We start from the raw sequence: 25,105 nt of genomic DNA on the forward strand, positions 1-25,105 counted from the left end.
CTGCATTCACGTTCAATTTTTTTTAATTCCAGAATACCCAGAATCTCAGCCAGCTCTAGAAGATATCAGAGAATGTTTAGATCGAACACATCTAAGGAACCACCTTGTGGAATCCTTGAGATCAGCAATACAGGTCAGGAATAATATGTAACGTATATGATCCTGTGCATTTGAAAACCTTAAAAAATACCTAGAAAAATTTTGAATGATGGAGACATTTCATAATACGGTAATAATTATAAATTAAGGGCAAGAGTGTTCCATGTATACTATTTATGCAAGAAGCTGTTGAATATTAATTATTATATCCACACATTTTTGCTTTACATTTTTTACACATTTATTTGCTTTACAATATACAGTGGTACCTCGCATAACGAATTTAATCCGTTCCATGTTCGTCATGTGAAACGGACGTCATACAAAACGAGTGTCCCCCATGTAACCAGTGTGATGCACTGTGTTTATTGTGAAATTTCCCTAGTGTGCATGACATCAAATGTTCCTCAAAATATAATTTTTATTTGTAAAATGATAAATTACCGTCCCTGAACATGTCTATGTAAAAATAATTACCAAATTCCACTTACTTTGGCTGTGAGGGCGTGGACATGGTGGGCTGTGACGTCATCAGAGCCTGGTCGCCCGTGTGTGAAGCTCCCAGACACGGTCGCGCAGGCCATTCAAGCACCGCGTGTTGCCACAAATATATTTTCAAATATTTTTTCTATGCATTTCCAATGCGGTTTTATTTGTTTCTTTTATCGTATATGATGCATATTTGTGACCTTTACAATATGTATACAGTAGAATGTTCATAATTTTCCATGAAACTGTGATACATGTGTCAGTAATGTGTCCACAATAAATGTTTATTGTCACAATATTACGTGGTAAAAATTCACTAATATTACAATATGTACAGTTTCACATACTATTTACACAGTAACACACAGTATTACACACTCAGTACTTTGGAGGTGCGTAATAGTCAACGAAGTAGTCCATGGTACACAGCGCAACTTTGCTCTCCTTGCACCAGCTACAGATAGATTTTTGTTTCCTTTTTCATCGTTCTGTGTGCTTGCAAATAATGCACTCGCGTGCACCCTTGGCTTTAGTACTTGTAGGTGGTATGTAGCCAAGCTTGTAAAGCATAAAGTAGTATTGAAACGATTATAGGAAAAGCTCAATTTGTAAGGTAGTCTTGAAAAGATCGCTTTTTAAGGTCCCACACAGGAAGAGATTCAGCTAGCCTCAAAGAGTGTCCATCAGTCAGGAAGAGATTCAGGTATTCTTGAAAATATCAATGAACACCACCACCATGGAAGCCGCTAACACTGTTCATCTATGCTACTTGTATCAGATGCATCATCTCTGAACGCAGAAAACGATTCATCTATGTATCATCTATATACATTAGAGATGGCAAGGGTGGGGCTCAGAGCTACACCTGGATACGCTCGCTGTATCATCCTCATAGGTGCTGTATCACAGGCATCCGACCGTTGTGTTAAGCCCTTATTGCGCCTAGCTTCACCAATGTTATGACCCTTATGTTCTTCAAACAATAGGGTCTGAATTGCACCGACTGAGCACAGTCTTTCAACACCGTGTGGGACAGGTGTTTGAGAGCCAGAGGCACGTGTGCCACAAATGGTTGCTCACACACTACTAACCCAGCTAGCAGTCCTTGTCTTTCATATTCGTTATAGCAAAAGGTTCGTTCAGTGTTTGTTGGGTAGGCTGCTCCATTATGACAATCTTTCTTTGTTTCAAATGTGTTCCATTTGTTTTGTATTTGTCACTTACGTCTCAATAATGGAGCAGCCTACCCGACAAACACTGAACGAACCTTTATGACATTTGTCCATTTTTCAAATTGTTTCAACGGTTCTTTTATTTTTCGTTTTTTTTTTTTTTTTAAGAAACATGGAGCAGCCGACCTGTAGACCACCGAACGAACCTTTTTGACATTTGTACTGGTTTTCAAAATTCTTCATTTTTTTATTATTTACGTTTTTTGTATGTAAGAAACATGGAGCGGCCTACCTGCCGACCACCGAACGAACCTTTTGCTATAGGACAAATGAAAAATAAATATTAAACACATTTGAAGAAAGGAAAATGTCATAATGGTTTATTCAGTGTATGTAAGATAGGCTTCTCCATTATTGAGACGTAAATGAAAATTACAAAACAAATGGAACACATTTGAAACAAAGAAAGATTGTTATAATGGAGCAGCCTACCTGCTGAACACCAAACGAACTTTTTTGACATTTGTTGTATATCAGACATTTCATTCCTTTTTTCCTACAAAAACGTCAATGCTTTGCAACATCTCAGCAGTCACCCTTTTATATCCCAGCATCATTAGCATCTTTAAACAAGAACAACATAATTTATGTGCATCGTCGGAGGCGTCTAAGAATGTGCAAGAAGCAGCGCCACCCCACCATGTGGTGTTGACGTTACTCAAACCAGCGTTCGTCATACGGGACAATTTGACACTGATCGGGCCGTTCGTTACCCAAAATATTCGTCTTTTGGGGCAATCGTTATGCGAGGTACCACTGTATTTGACAAATTATTTTTCAATAGAATTTTGGCTTTCACACTGATATTTTTTATACCTTTCCAACATTCTACTTGTGATGGACCATTTGTGTTAATTGCTGTACTGAACTGTATATTGATTACATATTTCTTTGTATTGTAACATGAAAGTATAAGAACTTAATTATACAGAAACCATAAATTGAGTATCTGTAATTAAGTAAGCTAGTAATTTAATAATTCTATAAATGTTAAGCGTCCAATGAGTACAGTACTAAATATTTCTATTATTCTTCAGACACGTCTTCTTCACCCTGGGGTCAACACAACAGATGTTCTTCACGCATACATTTCAGCTATTAAGGCTTTACGTGTGCTGGATCCCAAGGGTGTTCTTCTTGAACTTGTTTCAGAACCTGTAAGGTAGGATGTAATAATTTATATATTTTCCCCCACACATCTATTACTGATTTACAAAATTTTAATGTCTTGTTTTCCTATTTAAAATGTAATGCTAAACTGTTATTTAATTTTTAATATTTTTGTATAGTGTGCATACAAAGTTGATCAGGAAAATCTGTTTTGAAATATAGTGAAAATGACTTGTATTGAAGTTTAAGTCTAAATTCCATAAACAGATACAATAGGCACTATACATATTCATTGTTCTCATACTTGGTTCTTAATAATTAATGAAGTTATGCCATAGTGTTTTTAGTTTTCTATGTACAGTACTGTACTACCTTATCATCCATGATTAATTAGGTCTGTGTTCTATTTATGTTCTGTCAAGTTGTACCAAACTATAGTTGTGAAGAATACACGTCACAGCATAAGGTGGAAGCAGTGCTGGCCAAGGTTTCTGTTGAGTTAATCTTTGCACCGAGCAACGTCAACTGGTGGATAAGTATGTACAGTGCATTTTAAAAGGATGTGCTTATTTTTCATATATATAAAGTATATTTTTATATTTTGTTAAAGCTCCTACTTTTATTACAGACAATACCTACGTGGAAGGGAAGACACAGTGCGTTATATTGTAACAAGCTTGACTGATGAAAGTTGCTCAGAACTATCAGAAGAGTTGCTTGTTGCAGCACCACTAGTCTTGGATGACTCCCACAGTGATGATGATAACACAGACAACTGGGAGACATGGACGCCTGATCCAGTACATGCTCATAGTTGTATGTATCTTTACAAAATCTTTCATCAAGAATTCTGATTTTAGCAGAAAGGTTAAAATTTGCTTTTAGCTAAACCTATAGCTAAATATGTGCATTTGTTCACACATCTATTAAGTGGGGTTTACATTGTCTTTGTCGTTGTTATTAAAGTTGTCTTCCTTATTCACAATGATCAGGCCCTAAGGTTCCAGATTGTAATTATTTTCTGAGTTGAGGTCCCTCAGCTCCTTGTCCCTTTGTGCATTCCTTTACCTGGAGAATGGGGCCATCTGTCAGCTGCATGTTGAATTGCCTATGCTTTTTGGGTGTGACATCATGGTGGATCACAGGGCCTGTGTGCAGATAGCCATGGTTTTGTGTGCACTTTGCAATGGTTTTGTTATGTCTGCCATGGAGCATTACCTTGTCTTGTGTGCCTGAGGTGGGACCATGTAGGCATTGTCTAAGTTACTCACTCCTCTCCTTCAGGAGGCAGTGAAAGACTTCTATTTTGCTTGTTTGTCTTACTGTCGGGCCATGCTGGCCCGTGCCTTAGATTTATCTTCATTCTTGTCCTTATACTTTTCCTTTTTTGTCTTCTGTTTCCCAAGGTTGCAGTCTTCAGTTCTTTTGGCTGCAGTGGTGGGCTTTTCAGCCACCCAGCTGTGTGTTTCTGCAGCAGGATTCTGTCTCAGCTTCTCAGGAAAGAGACATTCAAGGCTGATCCTCACCTGTTGTTTGTTGAGGGATAAGCTTTTGGAGGAGTCAGGTTCTTGGGCCATAGAGCTTCTCTAATTTTCACTCCTTCTGTTAGACATCACTGTCACGCGTCTTGGAGGGGATCTTCGCGTCGACCTTTCTGCACCTTTTTCCCTTTGACAGCAATGTTGGAGAATGTCTTGCCCAATTTGCAACCTCTTGGTCTCAAGATACTTGGGTTTTCTAGGTAGTGTCCTGGGGATTAATTGAAGGTGGTTCTCATCCCCTCCTTTAGTGTTAGGGGTCCAGGGCCAGCAGTCTACCCCCTCAGCTCCTCTCGGTCTTTGTAGGGTGGTTGGATGCTGGAGTGGTTGGGTTAATACCCACTCTGTGTTAGGTCTCCAGGTTGTCTTGACTGTATGCCCCCTAACTAATGGATGTAGCAGAACATAATTTAAGGAGCAGTAGATTAATAAGTTTAGAAGTACACTTTTTATTTGTTTCAATACCTACTATATTTTATTTCAAGTACTGTAATTTAAACCTATTACCTGCAAATAGAAATGATTCTTAATTGACCTAGTTATTTGTTTTCTTTTTTGACAGTGAAATCAAAATCACAGCGTACAGCAGACATCATCTCAATGTTGGTGAATATTTATGGGAGCAAAGATGTGTTCATCACTGAATACCGTACTATTCTGGCTGACCGCATCCTCTCCCAGTTTAGCTATGACACTGAGAGAGAGATCAGATATTTGGAACACCTTAAAGTTAGGTATGAATCATTATATAATCATGGGGTTTTGTTGTTTAATGAAGAATGCTTTTGAAAATTGGTCTTAAAATGTGTTCTTCTGTAACCTTCTGGCAACAATTTTGTTGCTGTCATGTGTTTCAAATTTAATTATATGCAGTTTACTGGCACATCATAAAATATGAATATGTACTTTTAGTTGTATATCTATTCAGATCTCAGTTTCAGATTTGGTGTAATGAGTGACTGGTATGATATTAAACACTTGTTTTCTTGGCATCCCCCCCATCCTCTCGCTCCCCCCCCCCTCTCTCTCTCTGTATCTCTCTTTCTTCCCTCTCTTTTTCCTCCCTCTCTCTCTGTCTCTCTTCCCCCTTTCTCTCAAATCTTTTCCCCTCCCCCTCCTCCCTCTCAATACTTGGAGCGTGTGGTGATCAGTACGACTGATCAGTCGAGATCAGTCAGGCAGTGTGTGTGCTGACTGGACGTGCTTGGTGAGAGGAACTCCAAAATGAATGTAATACATTTCTTCATGGAAAGGAAAAGGAAAACGAGAAATAAGAAAAAGGGATGTTGTTGACAGTAAAATTGATCCTCTATGGAAAGATATAAAAATGGAGAGACAATAAAGAAAAGTGAATGAAAATGAGATCAATTTTTGGGGCGGAAAGTTGGAAGCATTTTTGAAGAGGAATTCATACGTGCTGCTAGGAGAATAGTGAAGGAGAATATTCAGGATAAGTATGGTAAAATATTGACAACTGGGGGAATAAAATAAGAGATAGGTGAATTGAGGCTCACTCTGAAAGTGTCATGGAGAATGCAAATTTGCATTTGCAGTGCGATTACATTTTTTTCTTTTTAATTTATGTATACAAGAGTTTTTACATTCTTGTAAAGCCATTAGCACGCTTAGCATTTCAGGCAGGTCCTTAATCTTAATTTTCCCTGGAATATGACCTGCCAAATTGTTTTAGCAACCAGGTACCCATTCACTGCTGGGTGAACAGTGGCGTACTGCTAAGGATTGGCACCCAGTCTATAGGTTCATTCAACCAAGTTGTTATTGTGGTGTGCAATGGCCAAAAGCTGCTATTTAATCTCATGTTCCACCACAGTTTCTTGTTTAGAATAAATTAATGCGAGGTAAAAATTACTCGAAGTGCATAACTTTGGGAAATGTGGAAGAAAATTCAGCCTACAGATCAAATCTCTGTAGGCAGCTGTGGAATGATTGAAGATTGAAGGCACTGGGGACTGTCTGGCATGGAAAATCTTTCCAGAAGATGGCTGTGGAGGGGAAAAGAAAGCCATCTCAGTGGCTGGAGAACAGCAGGCGTATGTTGTAATGTTCTTGTAGTGAGGTAATGTGTGTGTGTGTTTGTGTGTGTGTTTGGTAGTCTTTGTGACAGACCTTTTTGTTTTTCAGTCAAAATGAACTTTATTTTAAATGTGGGTTTGTAGTAGTAGAGCCCTCATGTAGTGTGAGGGGTGACTATTTCAGACATCTAACTGGTGGAATCAATTAAAGACACATAAATGTGAATATGTATGATAATTTTTTTGGGAAAAAAGAGCATAGGTGGTTTTAAAGCTAATGAAGTGACGCCTTCTCCTCTTGTACTACTTGGTAGCAACACGAGCTGCTGCTGCTGCACTCCAGTCACTCAACTGCAGTTGTCCCAGCTGCTTAATACACTGCATTGTCAGTTACCAGTGAAGTTTCAATGATGCTTCCTAGCAAACTGCTTTCACTCGGCTGCTGTTATGTATACCATGGTTATGTATACCATGGTTATGTATACCATGGTTATGTATACCATGGTTATGTATACCATGGTTATGTATACCATGGTTATGTATACCATGGTTATGTATACCATGGTTATGTATACCATGGTTATGTATACCATGGTTATGTATACCATGGTTATGTATACCATGGTTATGTATACCATGGTTATGTATACCATGGTTATGTATACCATGGTTATGTATACCATGGTTATGTATATCATGGTTATGTATACCATGAATTTACCCTTTCACACAGCTGGGCAGTTTTATTTTGTTATTCAAGTGTTATGTATTTTATTTAATCTTTTTCTTTTCTTGGAGATTTTCTGCCCTAGGTAAATGCATCCAAACCTGAATGTGGTAAATGACAATGAAGTCATGTGATTTCTTTGTAATAATGTAAATTTTGACTTTCAGATTTGGAGAAACCCTCGCACTTCTTCATAAATGTGAGGTAATGGTGAAAGATGTTGCAGACTCCAAGCGCATCAATAGTTCCATTAATTCTGACGAAAACCCTCGCAGGGAGAAGCAAATGTTTCCTGTGTCATGTATGATTCTTTCTGCACAGTTTTGGCCATCATTTAAGGAAGAACGTCTTCAGCTACCCGAGGAAGTAACAAAGGAACTTGACACCTATACTGAGGCATTCCAAGACCTTAAGGGTAACAGAACACTTAACTGGAAGCCACACTTAGGACAGGTATGTGATATCTCATATGTAATTGCTACAGTACTGTATTTAAGAATCCCGTTAACCTCCTAACCCGTGGTTATTGTTATTTAATGATCTCCTGGGTTACAGGTTGATATTTTTTCAGTTTTTGCTATTATTGTCTGTTTTCTGTGGGGAGCCCCTACAGCTTCCCTGGAGCTACCTGGTTAATGTGTGATATATTAGACCAGGGCATTAATCTATGGAATTTAGCTTACTGGCTATTGCATGGTTAGTCAGGCCGGGAGTGCATCATGTGTTGTGTCCGGTTGTGGCTCTTCGCCATTATCTGCGTGCTTTGGCTTCTGTGGCTGGGGATGCGCTTTGGGTTGATCCGGTTTCCCCTGTTCCCTGTTCCAGTGCTTGGGTCTCCCAGGTCGTCCGCAGGGTTATTAACACTTTCGCTCACCCCGCGCGCCACCCCTCGACAGGGCGATATGGGCCCCAGCGTGTCACGGAAGCGCGCGTTAATTCCGAAAAGTGTATACTCTCTTCAACTTTGTCACCTCAATTCTCCTTCTACGAGAATAAATTTGGTATCATTGTGTTCGCAATAGAATTCTCTACAGCACTAAATGCATATAAACTCCAAAAGCCCGGCTAATTACCCGCAGCAAACAGAGAAAGTGCGAACGAGTTACCCGGGAGCGCGCAAACGGGATAAAATGTTTTCACTATTTTCACTCTGGTCACCTCAATTTTTGTCCTAGGTCTTTCATTTTGGTCTCAATGGGTTCGTAATAAAATTCTCTAGAGGAACATTAGCATATAAAAAAAAACACCTGGTCACGCTCCAACCGCCGACGAGTTGAAGACGGGCCACGCGTTAGCCGTGAGTGAGCGCTCAGAGGCCTTCCTACTACACTCCCAATTCCCACCCTTTTCAAGCCTTTCTTTCGCAATTTTCTTCCTGGAAGGGCCTTGTTCATGATTACTATCCATCGTGGAGTAAGCGTAGATAGTTTCTAAAGCCGCAGTAAGAAATATAGCCACGGAAAATAGCCGAAATGTTCACACGTTTGAGATGCGAGGGGAGACGACATTGGTCACAACAGTGGAGCAAAGACAATGGGCCCACGGCGTGTGCCAAGCCGCCTGAGGGCCACGAGGCTCAACAAAGAAAATGGGAAGACATCGGCGCACATTTTAAAACCAGTCCCCAAAAAATCGGATACAAACCTGATTTTTGGCGAATTTTTAAAGTGGATGACGCAATGCTGCGTCATCCCCGGCATTACCGCCAGTAAACGGATGACGCAATGCTGCGTCATCCCCGAGCGAAAGTGTTAAGTTTAGCCAACCTGCGGTCTATCCTCGTGCCTATGACATTAGGATATTTGCTACATTGACTGCCATGTTTGGCAATATGTCTTAGGCTAATATTCGGGAGCAGGGATTTTAGAGGTCGAACAGGGTCCTGGCCGCCCATTATTTGGTTAACACTTTCGTGTGCCGCAGACTTCCCCAAAATATTCCTGACGTTTCGGGAGAGCGTGCGGCGACACTGAAATGTATATACTCATTTCAGTTTTCTCGCCTTTATTCTTGTGCTATGTCGTTCCTTTTGGTATCATTGTGTTCGCAATAGAATTCCCTACAGGGGTATATGCATATAAGGTGCAAAAGCCCGGCGCGACTCCCACAGAAAAACCGAAAGTCAGCCGAACATTATCCCTGAGTTCGCAAAAGCAGTAAAGTGTGTATACTCGTTTCAGTTTTCTAACCTTAATTCTCGTGCTACTTTGTTCCATTTGGTATCATTGTGTTTGCAATAGAATTCCTTACAGGACTGTATGCATATAAGGTCGAAAAGCCCAGTGCGACCCCCCACTCCCCACAGAAAAGTCTAAAGTTGGCCAACCGTTACCGGTGAGTAAGCACCAATTGGCACACCCGCAACCTAAAGTGTATACAGTGGAACCTCGATTAACAAATGTAATCCATTCCAGCACCTAGCTTGTCATGTGAAATGCTCGTCTTTCAAAACAAATTTCACCATTTGAAATAATGTAAATAAAATTAATTTGTTCTACCATTGAAAAACATTAATATGATATTAAATTTTTTAAATAATGGAGTAGCCCACCTGACATACTGAACAAACCTTTATCACATTTTGTCTTTTTTCACATTTGTAATTTTTTTTATTTGTAATTTTTTTTTTATAGAAAAAGGGTCGTTCAGTGTATATCAGGTAACCTTCTCCAATTTTGTATAAAAAAAGGAAAAAAAAAATTTAAACAAATTTGAAAAAAGGAGAAATGTCATAAAGGTTCATTCGGTATTTGTCAGGGCACAGGGCCAAGCACTTTGTCAGTATTTTAAGGCGCTCGTCACTTGAGGTTCCACTGTACTCTTTTCAGTTTCATGACGTCAATTTTCATGTTACGTCTTTCATTTTGGTATCAAATTATTCACAATATAAAGGCGCACATTTTAAAACTAGTTCCATAATAATAAAACAATAAATGGAATTTTAACAAATATTTTAATTTTAGATGCTCATCACCACAAAAGTAGTCCACGGGAGACATCTCCCGTCACGCAGGGTGCAGTCGCACCTCCACAGATCTCCAGTATCATCTATTGATACTGGAAATGGCTCAAAAGGGCCACCACTTATAGGCTATTCATGCCCATGCCACCTTTTGGGTGGCTTAATCTTCTCTCCCTCTCTCTCACCACAAAAGTACAAGTACAGTGGGGCCTTGATGATGAGGTAATAGTTTTGATAGTTGCGTTGCAAGTGTTAACCTTCAAAGTGCACGTCAATACAGTACTTTATTGTCAAACTACCAGTATTTGAAATGAAATTTAATTTTAATAAAGGACCTTCATTTTTACACAGGTTCAGGTAGAAATTGAGTTGAAAAACCGTACTCTAAACTTGACCGTCACACCAACACAAGCTACTATCATATATCATTTTCAAGAACGATCTCGTTGGACCATAGATGATCTGAGTGCTATCACACAGGTTCCTAAAACTGTTCTGAGGAGGAAGATTACTTACTGGCAAACACAGGTAAGGTAAATTAGGCTTGTAAGGTAAGGTAAGGCTTGATATTCTTAGCAGTATCATACTTGCCAGTGTATAAGATGCATCTAATTTACAAGGATATCTTGTGATTTATTTTCTTTAGCATGTTTCATCATACATTTATGGAAAGTTATTTTCAATTTTTTTTTTCTAGAGAAAACACCTGATTTTGTGCATGTAAATACAGTACAATATATATCTGGTTGAGCTTGTACCAAAAACATGCATCCTATCTGCCAGTAAACACAGTGTTATATATTTGCAGTGGTACAGTAGCAATATACTGGTATACCGTGTATTGGCATGGTGTAATCCGTCAAGAGATTCAGGGACTGGCTGGAGCTCGTGGTTGGTCACACCTCTTTTTGGCCTTTTCCCTATGGGTTAAATTTGACTATTAGAACCTTCTCCAGACTTGATAGAATGATCTTTTTTGGAAACTTCATTGCTTAAGGATCAGCATTTTGGCCTTCCATGATGACTGTCTGGTCTTGTCTGGCACATCAGGGCAGTTTCCATCTCCCTATAGATGACAACCATGAAGTCTTCCAGTCTTCGTTTGGTGTTCTGCAAATGTCACCTCCGACATCAAGAGTTTCATGCGTTACATCAGGTGTCTCAACTTTAGTTTGCATGGTTTACCCAATGGTTTGAATTTGGCTTTAGGCTTTAAACTACTGTCCCCCAGCTAGAGTGTGAATGATTCACTTTACCAGTGATCACCAGACCTCGATGATGTATCGGGCTACTATCTCTAGCAGTGGAGAGAGTGAGTGCGAGTAGGAGTGTGTGTGTGAGTGTGTGTGGTTTGTTGATCACCTAGTTAGAATAAATCAAAGAGTTCTGTTGTTTGATTTGTGAGTACCAAACTGCATTTGGAGTAAGTTAAAGGGTTCTGTGACTTTTTTTTTTGTTTTGTTTTGGAGGGTGGTTCACCTTGGTAGGTGGAGAAGGACCTTTAGTTTGTGTGTGTGTTCTTCCTGCCCCTTGAAGGGGACAAGTAGGGCTTAGAAAGGTCTTTATTCCCAGTGGGTAGCAAGTAGGTCTGTGAATCTGGTATGCAAAATATATCCCTAGCATGCCAGTGCTAAGCTGAAAAAAACTACCGATGTACTACCCTAGAAAGGGCATTTTCAATGCACTCTTAAATTTTCCTTTTTTCATAGGTATAGGAGCAAATGACTTCTAACACGCCTATTAATAGGCTTAGAGCTCTCCCTATCCCTGCTTATCGTAATCTTTAGCCTGTTAAATTTCCCTGTAACATGATTTGCTAATTGGTTAACAATCAGGTCCCCAATTTTTGCCGAGTAAACCACCTTATGAATGTATAATATTACTGTTATATCTGTAAGGTACTCTAAGGATGATGTGCTTATTTTTTTTGTCACTATCTGTTTTCACTATCATCTGGAGAAAAGTTTTCATAAACTTTTCCTACACAGTTAATATTTATAACCCATCCTCTACCAGCATGTGCCCTTGTTACTTTCCCTCTCCAAATACATGACCCTACCTCTATTTTCTAGTAGTTTAAATTCTGTCAGATCCCATTAACAGCAGTAGCAGCTAACAATGATGCAAAAGCTACAGCTCATGCCTTAGAAAAGTGCACCCCCATCCTGTCTGTTCATAGATGTGTTCCTTGTTGTCAAATGTTGCAATGGCCCTTGCCAGTTTTGTCGAGTTGCCATTTAACACCCATTTCCCTAGGCAGCCATTCATTTCCAACTCCTATTCTATGAATATTAACACATTATTGGAATCCCTCCGTCTGATCAAATTCTATCTACATCTACCTTGTAACTGGTAAGTAATTCCACCCTATTACATTTCCCTATATTGTGATGAGTATCAGAGGTGCTCTTGGGAGGATATGGTGCAGTACAACCCTTGACAACATGTTGAAGACTAATGTGATAAAATATTTTTTAAGAAGTACAGTAGTTTTAAATTGGGTTAAGTCCATTAATGAAGATATCAGATAACACACATGCATTCATTATCATTACCCTCCCCCCCTTTTCTCACTCTTGTGTGGTGGGAGCACGAACAGAAAAAGGTGAATAATGTATTCAAAGAAGATTACCTTGTATACAATTTCCTGGTATGTACATTTTATGATTTAAATTGTTCTATATTGATGGGCTATCAGTATCTATGTATACTATGTAATACAAGCTTTTATGTTACATAGTTATGCTCCACTTATTTTCATTCATGAATTGATTCATAAATTGATTGCTTGATTGTATTAGGAAGTTGACTTCCTTTAATCTCCGTTCTCTATGGAAATGTTGCCATTCACAGGGTGTGTTGCAAGAGGTTGAATCAGATGTGTTTGTACTTGTTGAAGGAGAAGAACTTGGTGACAAAGGTCACGTTGCAGCAGCGGGTGTGTCCCAGCCTGATATAGCTCCTGCAGCAATAGAGGAGGATGAAGCAGAGAGTGTTATGGCTTCAGCACAAGACCAAAGAGAAGAGGAGTTGCAGGTAAAAATTTTACAAACATTCTTTGGGAGATTGTTAGGTAAATTGTACAGTGGCAGTAAATAATTATGGCAATTATAATTATTTACTGTGCTTCTTCCTAGCATAGGGTGATGGTACAAAATTATATACTGTAATGATATTTTGCCATTTTGAGGTATGTAACTTAGGTGTTCTCTTAAAATGTATCAAGCTTGGCTCCATGGACATAAATAGACAGCAATCAGGACAAGCCAACACTTTCTCCTGGTGCTGCAGCAAAGATCTTTACAAAAGTTCCCATTGGGTCATAGTGGGAATGTGGAGAGACTGGAGAAAAAACGTTTCCAGCCTGGGATGATGATCTGGAGAATTATTCATTTATTCACTCAAAACCCCCTCCAAAGCAAACGAAAACAAAGCCTTTAGAGTTATGACTTCAAGCAACATCAACATTTGAAACTAAGGAGTAGGCAAAAGTCTAATAACACTTTAATAAGCGAGATGGATTCCAACAGCTCATAAGGAAGATGTATGTGAAATAACTCGCCCAATAACTTATTTACTCCAAGTTAATAAATAGTGGTAAATAAGATAGATCAGGCCAGGATCCAGAAGTTCCACTAGATCCATCTGAAAAAAATGACTTTAGGCATGATTCTTCATTCAGTGAATACCAAGTAAAAAAAAAAAAAAAGGAAAATCAGGAGAGGCAGACCAATGCATGAAGAATGATAGAGAAACATAAACTGCTGGAGCACCTGCCAGGCTGCATGGCAAAGTGGGACCAAAGAGTCAAAGCTCAACCCCTGTAAGCACAACTAGGTGAGTACAATACGGCAAACAAGAGGATGCACGTAAATGCTAGTGAAGAATCTCCACAAAACAGACGGTGGTAGATCTGTACTAGAAATTTTACACGCGCAAATAAATGGTGGAGAATCTGGAAATGCTCGTGTAGCTCTTTTGACCATTTAGTTATATGAAGAGAAGAGTTTGGAAGGAAGATGAAGTGAACCAATGAGGGAACCAGAGCTGTACTTACCAAGTAAAATTGTGCAATAAATTCCTAGCTTCAACAAAACAAAACCATCAACATCAGCTGGACTTGAGAAAATAAATTATCTCCCATGGTTTCAATTGGGATGAAAAGCATCACAACGAAAGAGGACTAGTTTGTGAAACAAAGCCACAAAATCTGGAAACTTGTGGTTCCGTGTCGACTCAAATAGATCTAATACAAATACTAAAGCTTGCAGAAAGTGTCATATGTGCACAGAAAAGATGGCTCATTCATCAACCATTTCATCCCAGTCATGCATAATAAAAAAATGTCCAGCAGAATATATGATCCCCCTTGAATGTGAGCTGCTGTGAGGATTAATGCCCAAAAATCTAAAGAGAGAGAGAGAGAGACAGAGAGACAGAGAGACAGAGACTGTGAGACTGAGACTACAACAAGAGTCAAATGCAATAACATGGAAGACTGAGCAGTCATTTTAATTGATGCAGTACACTACTGGAGCACTGTCCGAATGCACATGAGAGTTGTGCCGTTCGGGAGAAACACTTTTTAAAAGCAATTCAACACTGTCACCATCTCCCATATGTTTATTTGAGCAAACATCAACACTGGAGACCTGTACCCAGTTTCACCTAATGACAGCTGCAAACAAAGCTCTATCCTACTTGACTTTCTCCTATGCTCATCTACCTCCCATGTTCAACTTTCCTTCCATTCTCAACTTTCCTCTCACACCTGCCTCTCATTTAGGCTTTTCTCCACACTCGGCTCTTTCCCACATTTGACATCACTCATGCTCAACGCTAAGAGCTCTACTGTAATAAGGAATTTTTCAAGTGGTCTTGTCATGTCGTTAAAGGAGGGAGAGGGGAGTGGCAAAATACCTCAGTCAACCACAGATCAAACTACTGTATTTGTTACTACCCCAACTGCCACCAGATGTCATCGCTAGCTAGCACATCAGGGTCAAAGGTGGTGGCAACTCTCACTTTGTGCCTGGCATCCACTTATTAAGCCCCCAGCTCTGCAGAAATCAATGCAGCTAAGTTTACTAGTTGTCCTCTGCTCAGGATGGAGGTGTTTCATGCTTTAGTGTTCATTGGGTCTGAAGTGGGAATTAACACCACCTCCTCCAGCCCTGTTGTGCTAGCCAGTAGCTAGTGCTGACACCTGGTGGTGATCAGTATAGTACATAGTTTACAACTTATGAAATTCCATAGCAATAATTGGCTAGCCTTGTGAGCCCAGTGATAGTTTGAGGGGGTGTTGTCTTGAGGTTATGTTGAGTGGTTTGGTTTGTTTTTGGTGTCTAATGAGTGATCACTCAACAGTGGATTTAGGTTAGCTCTCCACTGCACAGTCTCTCCCGCCTCTGAACTGAGTGGCAAGACCCTATATAAGTTCATTACTGTGCTGACCAGAGCTTGGCATGTTGACAGGGACCTGGGTGAATCCATAACCCTGGCTAAGGAACAATTATAGAACTACTCAAGAAGGAGCATTTTATTACACACAACTCACTTTTCTGGGGGGAGCCCCTACGGCTCCCTGGAGCTTATCGGGCTAATGTGTGTTATGTTAGACCGGGACATTAGCTATGGAGTTCAGACCTACCAGGGACCAGCGCCAGAACCTGGCCCCTTCAGAGAGGTTTCAGGGAGCAATGGCCCTGGAAAACCCCATATGGTTGGGGGTTTTCCTTATCTGCCATCGACCGGGGTTAGGCACCCAGAAAGGTAGGCGTAACAAAACAAACCCCACATGGTAAAAACTACAACAAAAACCGAACAGAGAGGTAGAAAACTCCCTACAATCCCAAGGAAAACAATCAAACAATCAATTTACTGCCGCGCCGGTCGTCCGCGCAGCCCTCCCCTCCCCGGGAGGGGGAGGGGGGGGGGCCCCGGACCTCACCGCGCCGGCTGCCGTCAGTTCGCAAGCTAGTGTCAACCGGGATAGACGCTTCTCTGGCCTCAAATTCCTTGGCGGTGTTTGCCTCGTGTGGCGTTCTCTGCTGTTGTTGTGGTGTGCGGTGGCCAGGAGTACCTCATCAGTGCCGGGGCTGCATGCGTCTAGGGCTTCCTTCCCTAGGCGCCCTGTGAGTACTGCCCTTGCGTGTCAGGGTTATCTTCTCTGGGGCGTTCGGGAACCGCTCCCGTAGAGGTTTTTGCTGCTCGGCATTTGCCTCGCCCTTGGGGCCAGCTGGGGCTTGGGGCCCTTGTTTGGCCTTGGGTAGGGAGTGGTTTTGTGCTGGTTAGGGCGTCAAGGTGTTGCGCGGCCTGCCACCTAAGCGGCGACCGGTTCCTGTTGCTCTGGGGACGGTGTACTTTTGCGGGGTTTTTCTTTTGTTTTGTTTTTGGTTGCCTGGTGGAGGTGCTGCCTCGTGGGCCCATAGTTCCCCTGGTATTGTTTTGGTGGTCCTCTGCTAGGCCCCCGTGCTTGTACACGTCCCAGGGGCTTTCAGTGTTATCATTTACCCGTGTTTTGTTTGGGTTTCTTAACCGGTTAGCAACACCTTGCCCGGGCTTCCCGTAGTTGCTACCCTACGGGCCCTGGAAACCCCTGTCGGGGCTCGGGGACCCATGGAGGCGTCTCCCGAGTTCCAGCCTGCCTTGTGCGGGTTTGAAGGTTGCAGTGTGCCCTTGTCTCAGGGTGACAGTCACCTGTTTTGCCTCCGTCATGCTGCCTGTTGGGTCAATGACACCTTTGACCCGGAGTCTTGCGAGTCCTGTTCTCTGCTTGTGCTCAGGTTTTACTCTGAGGATGTTCCTATTAGAGTACAGGCAGCATCAGCGTTGCATGTTAGATTTAGGTTATTGCAACGCGCTAGGTTGGTTTCCCACCTGGATGCCCCGAGGCTGCCCCGTTTTGGCTTTAGGGACCCTGACCTGGGGGCGTTGATTGCTATGGCTTTGACTCCTACGCCCTCTGGTCCTTCCCCTGTGGTTCTTCGTGCACCACCCCCCCTGTGTCCGGCTCCGAAACGTATGCGGCTTTCGGCTTTGGCACAGGATTTAGTTGGTGGAGAGACTCGGGCTGCTTCGGGGGCTGCCCCATCCGGGTCGGGGACGGAGGCATTTGAGCCGGTTCCTCCTGCCGAGGCTTCTGGGTCCCACCAGCAGGCCCCCTTGTCTGCCTTTCCCTTGGACTCTACCTTTTCTTCAGGGGTAGAGGGTTTGGAGGACGGCTCTGCCCCGGGTCCCGACGTAAGGGATCCTGGGGCTGGGGAGGAGTCGGCCTGGGGGCCTTGGGCCCCCTGTGACCCCGCTTGGGTGCTTTTGCCTTCCCCACGGGGTTTATTGTTGCAGGGGGAGGGGTTTTCTTATCCTCCCTCCCTGTATGAGTATGATTTGGGTTCGGCTCCTCCCCGTGTTCGGTTCCGGGCGCCTTTGGGTACCTCGGCTCCGTCTTTACAGGGGTTTGCTACTTCCCGTCTCTCTGCGAAGGTGGCTCGGGAAGCTCTTGCTGCATACCTCTTGCGAGACCCGGGTTATGCCTCCCCAATGGATCCGTCCTCGTTTGAGTTCGGTTCTTCTTCCCGTTTTTGGGTACGTTTGGAGGTTCCGGGGTCTTCCTGGCTAGCAGACTGCCCTTTCTTTTCGTTGGGGGCGTGGCATGGGTTCTGTCGGACCCGCACGCTTGATTGGCGCGAGACTGCTACTTTTATGCAGGTTTACCTGGGGGGTGAGTTTGAGCACCTTAATGCGTGCTTATTCGCTCCTGTGCTTTCTCGGGATGTTGGCCTTTTCCAGCTTCACGTGCAGGTTCCTCAGCTTTCGGCTTCATTGGTTGCGGAGGAGTTGCGCTCCCGTGGGCATTTGGCTTCGGTCTTGCGTTTCTTTTCCCTTCTCGAGCTCTCTTCTACTTGGCTCGAGGAGGATGTGGGAGCGTTGGCTGAAGGGCCTTCGTCCGGGGCGCTTTCTTCGGCAGCTAGGGCGTCGGCTGCACTGTTGAAGCTCTTTGCGCCCATCCTGAAGGAAGCGGTGTCTCTGTTTTTTGCTTCTCGCCTCGCGTGCCGTCAGGCTGTGCTCACCCTCTCTTTGGATTCCGCTTGGGCCCTGGCTCTTAGGTTTTCGTCTCCTTTTTGTCCGTTGCTGTTTGCAGAGTCTGCGGTGTCCCAGTTTCTGCATGCGGCTTCGGCTAGTTGTCGTCCTATGGCGGACTTGTTGATTCTCCGGAGCAGTCGTTCTCGGCAGTTTCGGAGGGGTCGTGCCAGGGTTTCGGTTTCCGCTGGTCGAGGTGGGCCTTTGGTGCCGGTTTCTGAGCCGTTGTTCCCTTTGGGGCCAGCGTCGTCTGGGCGGCGCAGTGTTCGCCCTGTTCGACGGTTGGGTTCTCGTGCGGGGCGTCGGCCCTTTCGCAGTTTGCCCCGTTGACGGGGCGATGGGGGGGAGGCTCGCTCTGTTTGCCCACGCTTGGTCCCACGATTTGTGGGCCTTTTCGGTCGTGTCATCCGGCCTGCGGTGGCGTTGGGCGACTCGTCCTCCTTTGGGGGGTTCGGGGCTAACAGGGCAGGTCTCTTCTCCTGCGCTTCGTCAAGTCATCTTGGAGTGGGTGCGCTTGGGCGTGGTCGAACCGACTACGTCCCTCAGGTGGGTTTCCCGCCTGTTTCCAGTGCCGAAACGGGACTGTGCGGATCTGAGGTTCATTCTGGACTTGTCCCGTCTGAACCCCTGGATTCCTTGCCCCTCCTTTCGGATGACTACTCTGTCTCAGGTCCGGCTTCTGTTGGAGCCGGGTGCCTGGATGGTGTCCCTGGACCTAAAGGACGCGTATTGGCACGTTCCTATTCATCCGGGGTTCAGGGACTGGTTAGGCTTCGTGGTAGGGCGTCACGCTTACCGTTTTCGATGCCTACCTTTTGGCCTGAATCTGGCACCTCGCGTTTTCACGCGTCTGACCCGAGTTGTGGTGACCCGTCTGCGTCTTCTCGGGCTTCGGGTTTTGGCCTACCTCGACGACTGGCTGGTGTGGGCTCCCAGTCGGTCAGCTTGTCTGCTCGCCAGGGATTTGGTTCTTTCCCAGCTCGCCAGGTTCGGGTTCCTGGTGAACTGGAGGAAGTCCCATCTGGTTCCGTCCCAGGTTCGGACCTGGCTGGGTCTTGTTTGGGATTCTCGGACCGCTTCCTTGTCTCTACCTCCGGTGGCGTTGCGACGGCTGCGGGACCGCCGTTTGCTGTTTCTGAGAGGGTCCCGGGTCACTCGGCGGTTGCTCGAGCGGTTGTGCGGGAGTCTGAACTTCGCCATGCTAGTCTACCCGCCGGGTCGGGTTTGGCTTCGGCGTCTGTTTTGGTTCCTTCGGGGACGTCCTTTCCGCCTCTCTCGCGATCGTTGGGTTCGCCCTCCGGGGGTCTTATGTCGGTTGCTGCGTCACCGTCTTCCTCTTCGGATTTTTCGGGGTTCGGTGCCTTGGCGCCTTCCCGAGCCCTCGCTCGATGTGTTCACGGACGCGTCGTCTCTCGGCTGGGGCTTTGTGACCAGTGCTCACCAGGCAGGCCAGGGTCGGTGGGGTCCGTCCTTCCATCGGGCTCACAGCACGGTTCGGGAGTTCGCGGCTGTCTGGTTCGCGCTTCGGAGGGTTCGGGTCGCTCGGGGATCGACCATTCGCCTCCATTCGGACTGTTCTCCGGTGGTTCATTGCCTGAACCGCGGGGGTTCTCTTCGGTCCTTGGCTCTTTGGGGTTGGTCCCTTCGAGTGGTTCGTCTGCTGGATTCTCGGGGTTTGGCTCTCCGTGCGGTTCACGTCCGGGGAGTGTCCAACGTTCTGGCGGACGGTCTGTCTCGCTTCCTTCCCCTGTCCACGGAATGGACGGTCGACGACGACTCGTTTCGTTGGATCTGCCAGACGTACGGTCTCCCAGATGTGGACCTCTTCGCGTCGGCGTGGTCCCGGCGTCTCCCTCTATATGTGACGCCCTTCCCCGACTGCGAGGCGTTCGCGGTGGATGCTTTTCGGCTGGACTGGTCGAGGTGGGGTTACCTGTACCTTTTTCCTCCGGTCCAGCTGTTGCTTCGGGTTCTGGTTCGGTTAGAGACATTCCCGGGGAGAGTAGTCCTCGTGGCCCCTTGGTGGCCGGCCCAGCCTTGGTTTCCGGTGCTTCTGGCTCGGTGCCCGAACCCGGGACGTTTCCCGCGGCTCCGCCTCTTTCAGCAGGTCGGTCCGATCCGGTACGGGGCTGGTTCGACCTTCTCCTCTGCTCTTCGCGTCTGGTCTTTTTGACGCGGGTGTATCACCATTTCTATGGTGATCAGGTGGCTTCTTTGATGGTGTCCCACCTGAGAGCTTCGTCTAGGCGACAGTATGAAGTTTCCTGGCGTTCCTTTCGCCATTTTCTGGCTCTTCGTAGGTTGTCTTTTCTCTCGGATCGGGTTGTTTTGTCCTTCCTTACTTGGCTTTTTCAGGACCGTCATTTGATGCCTAATACTGTCGCCTCGTATCGTGCGGCGCTGGCGGAGCCGCTCCAGCTCGCTTTCGGGGTGGACGTCACATCCGCCCCGTTTCGTAAGCTTTCCCGTGCTATGTTTCACCTCCGGCCTGCTCATGCGCCGCCTGAGCCGTCCTGGTCCTTGGACAGGGTGCTCTCCTATCTTTCCTCTCCTCGGTTTGTGGTGGCCCCTTCGGTTCCTGATTGTTTTTCCAAGGCTTTGTTTTTGTTGGCATTGGCCTCTGGGGGCCGGGTAGGGGAGCTTCATGCTCTCCTCCGGCGCAGGGGTTACTGCTCTTTTGGTCCTGGGGGTAGGTTTGTCCGTTTGCAGCCTTCTCCGTCCTTTCTGGCAAAGAACGAGACGGCTGCTTTCCGGAGGGGTCCGTGGGTCATTGATGCTTGGTTGGTTCGGCCGGGGGTGCATCATGTGTTGTGTCCTGTTGCTGCACTTCGCCGTTACCTGCGCGCTTCGGCCGGAGTGGCTGGGGATGCGCTTTGGGTTGATCCGGTTTCCCTCGTTCCCTGTTCCAGGGCTCGGGTCTCCCAGGTTGTCCGCAGGGTTATTAAATCTAGCCAGCCTGCGGTCTATCCTCGCGCCCATGACGTTAGGAAGTTTGCGGCTTTGGCTGCCGTGTTTGGTAATATGTCTTGGGCTCATATTCGGGCGCGTGGATTTTGGAAGTCGAACAGGGTCCTGGCCGCCCGTTATTTGGTGAATGTCCCTGCTCCTCGTCGTTCTTGTGTTGCTTTGGGTCGCAGGTTGCAGCCAGTTGTCTCGACTTCGAGTTGAGGAGTTTGTGGCCCCCGCCTCCCGGGTAAGTCCCATTTTTCCTTCTCTTTGGGTATGTAGCTCCAGGGAGCCGTAGGGGCTCCCCCCAGAAAACCAGCGTTGAATGTAATGAAACGCCATTTTCTGGGTGAGCCCCGGAGGCTCCCTGGTTACCCTCCCTCCCATCCGGTCGGCGGGGTTTTTTCGCGTTGGTTGAAGCCTAGTTTCCGAACTGACGGCAGCCGGCGCGGTGAGGTCCGGGGCCCCCCCCCCTCCCCCTCCCGGGGAGGGGAGGGCTGCGCGGACGACCGGCGCGGCAGTAAATTGATTGTTTGATTGTTTTCCTTGGGATTGTAGGGAGTTTTCTACCTCTCTGTTCGGTTTTTGTTGTAGTTTTTACCATGTGGGGTTTGTTTTGTTACGCCTACCTTTCTGGGTGCCTAACCCCGGTCGATGGCAGATAAGGAAAACCCCCAACCATATGGGGTTTTCCAGGGCCATTGCTCCCTGAAACCTCTCTGAAGGGGCCAGGTTCTGGCGCTGGTCCCTGGTAGGTCTGAACTCCATAGCTAATGTCCCGGTCTAACATAACACACATTAGCCCGATAAGCTCCAGGGAGCCTCCGGGGCTCACCCAGAAAATGGCGTTTCATTACATTCAACGCTGGTTTTTTTCTTTTTTTTCTTCAGTATTTGCATATATGGTAACTGAGCTTTCTTTCTGCAGGTGTTTTGGACGTACATTGTTGGAATGCTGACAAACTTGGACTCTCTTCCTCTTGAGCGTATTCATGCTATGCTTAAAATGTTTGTCCAGGGATCTGTGGAATGCAGTCCTCAAGAACTGCGGGCCTTTCTTGATCGTAAAGTTCGCCAGCACCACCTTATTTTCACCAATGGCCTGTATAAGTTGCCTAAAAATTAAAATTTATTACATTGACTAAAGTGTGTTTTTTTACCTCTCATTAGTTATGTATTTATAGGAAGAAGGCTGTGCTTTATAGTGTCCTGTTTTCTTTCAAGAATGCTTCCCTGTCAGTTAATTATGTCTACTATTTTTTCTTCCATCTTACGATATGGGAAAATTCAGTATCTTGGGTGTCTATCGTTTTACAATCTCAGAGCCACTATTGCAAGTGTTTGAATTTTATTTTGTACAACTTTCCTGTACACATCATTATGCTTAAAATTCTTTTTCTCAGGCCATTCCAAGAAACATCAAAAAGATTTCTCAAACCAGATTAGATTTGAGATCTACAGCAAGCCTGGAGCCTGGAGAGGGAGTGGCCCATAGGCCCACATATTCACTACAATCTGGTTGGTCTGGCACTTCTTGCAAGAAATTGTTTAAGTACCTCTTGGATACATCCACCTTTGTTCTGGCAATATTTCTAATGGTTGCTGGGAGGGTCTTAAACAACTATGAACCTCTGATGTTCAGATAGTGTTCTCTGATTGTTCCCATGGCACCTCTACACCTTATTGGTTCTATTCTGCATTTCCTTTTGTATCCTTTGCTCTAGTATGTTGTTATTCTACTGTGCAAATTTGGGACCTGGTCCTCCAATATCTTCCATGTATATATTATTTGATATCTATCTCGTCTCCTTTCCAAAGAGCCTTGAGATAGTTCCAATAATTTAGGTGCTTTATCGTGTTTGTGGGTGGCACATATGTTCTGTTTATTTCCTCTTTTTCAGAAATCTCTTTTGGTCTGAAAGGGGGAAGTGAGTACCGAATAATACTCAAGGCAGGATGGCACAAGTGATTTAAATAGTATTTGCATTGTTGTGGAATAACTGGATTTGAACAGTCTCATAAGCCATCCTATCATTTTCCTGGCTGACACAATATTTGCTTGGTTATGTTCTTTAAATGTCAGATCGTCGACATCATAATTCCAAAAATTCTCATCTACACTTCCATAGAAATAAACTCCATTCACCTGGGCTGTATGGGTCTTGAAACCGTGGACCACACGTGTGAGGCCAAAGCTCTATCGACTGGACTATGAGTAGTCTTAAAAAGGAAAGTTTCCAGAAGCAGCATCCTGCTGCCAAACTGGAATTTTTGACTTTACCCGACTACTACTGAAGCTCAGAGGACTTGGTAACTTTCCTTTTAAAAGACATAAGACAAAAAAACTGTCCTTTTTAAGACTACTCATAGCCCAGTCGATAGCGCTTCGGGTTCACACATGTCAGGTCCACGGTTCGAGACTCGTACAGCCCAGGTAAATATAATAATAATTCCAGATCTTTTACATGTTTTCCTTCTATAAAGTAATTCTGATTGTGTCTTCTATCCTGTATTTCATTAAGTTCTTAATTTTTACCATATGTAAGTAAGTGGAACTTATCACTATTAAACATGTTATTTTTCATTGTCCAATCAAAAACTTTATTGATATTGGCTTGTAGTTTTTCAGTGTCCTTTACAGAAGTAATTTTCATGCTGATTTTTGTATTGTCTGTAATGGATGATACAAATCTCTGATTTTTTAAATTTTTTATATGTGATATGAGAATGAGATAAAGCAGAGGTACCCAAGTGACTGTTCATTGTGGTACAGAAATTGTCTCTGCACTTGGACTTAATTTTACTTGATTGACTGTTACTCTTTGTATTGTTTGACAGAAAATATAAAATCTAATGCCCTACTTAACCCATTATTCCTGTTGGTGTCATTTTATGGGCTATCACTCTGTGATCACACTTATCAAATTCCTTTGCAAAGTTTGCAAATGTATACAACATCTACATTTTTTTTCTAATGCTTCCATGATTTTGTCATAGTGGTTGAGTAATTGTAAAATACAGGATCTTCCCTCTCAAAATCTATGTTGACCTTGGTTATCAAGTTCATCGTTCTCCCTAAACGTAGCGATTCGATTCCTAATCACTCAAATTTTTTTGTGTGTGATGGTAGTGCGACTGGCCAATAGTTTTTAGCCAAAGCCTTACTACCTCCATTGTGCAGTGGCACTATACCTGCTGATTTAAGTGTTTATGGTATTTCACCTGTATCCAACATTTTTTGCCATATTACACTGAGTGCTGGTGCTATTGGAACTTTACATATCTATGAATATTGAATTCCAAGCATCAGGACCCTGGGCTTAGTGCATGGGCATGTCAATTTCCCTTTCAAAGTCTAATGTGCTATTTCAATATATTCCATGAACAAGTAAATAATAATTGGTGAGAGTAGGTTTTAAATCGAACCATTCATCTGTATATAGAACTATTAATAAAAATAAATTAGGCAAGATAAATTTTGTGTGTAAATGCTTAAAGTATGGATATTGTCTTACATTAGTTCATGGAGTAATGCAGTCATCATATGATATTAGTAACATTCCGTTCTTATATTCATGATGTTGATACAAGTACTGTATATTGGCTTTATATGATGCAGAGGAGTTTACTAGACCCATAAAAAAAATTCTGCTATCATTTCCTTATTGCATAACTATATATATGTGGTTATCACAAATGATACTGTGCCAGTGCAGTATTCATCATGCTATAAAATTACATTATCAATACATGATTTGTATACCGATTATGTTCATGTGGTTTTTTTGCAGATCTGTATGGTTGTAATAAGTGTACTAGGTCAACCAATCAACTTTTGAATCACTATCATGAGTTACCTGTATTTAAGCCTGATGTTATATATCTGTTAT

General features: G+C 44.0%; 1 protein-coding gene across 1 annotated transcript in view; it reads left to right on the forward strand.

Moving 5' to 3' along the window:
* mr (anaphase promoting complex subunit morula) overlaps positions 1 to 22,361 on the forward strand; it is a 35,371-nt gene extending 13,010 nt beyond the window's left edge. The window contains exons 8-15 of the mRNA XM_045738801.2: positions 33 to 133; positions 2,858 to 2,982; positions 3,559 to 3,746; positions 5,031 to 5,202; positions 7,396 to 7,681; positions 10,542 to 10,718; positions 13,044 to 13,226; positions 22,144 to 22,361. Of these exons, the coding sequence (XP_045594757.1) occupies positions 33 to 133; positions 2,858 to 2,982; positions 3,559 to 3,746; positions 5,031 to 5,202; positions 7,396 to 7,681; positions 10,542 to 10,718; positions 13,044 to 13,226; positions 22,144 to 22,341 (1,430 nt within the window). The 3' untranslated portion in view covers positions 22,342 to 22,361. The remainder of the gene's footprint in view (positions 1 to 32; positions 134 to 2,857; positions 2,983 to 3,558; positions 3,747 to 5,030; positions 5,203 to 7,395; positions 7,682 to 10,541; positions 10,719 to 13,043; positions 13,227 to 22,143) is intronic.
* Positions 22,362 to 25,105: the final 2,744 nt, after the last annotated feature.

Source organism: Procambarus clarkii, chromosome 43 (assembly GCF_040958095.1).
Source record: "Procambarus clarkii isolate CNS0578487 chromosome 43, FALCON_Pclarkii_2.0, whole genome shotgun sequence".
In the NCBI taxonomy this organism is placed as follows: domain Eukaryota; kingdom Metazoa; phylum Arthropoda; class Malacostraca; order Decapoda; family Cambaridae; genus Procambarus; species Procambarus clarkii.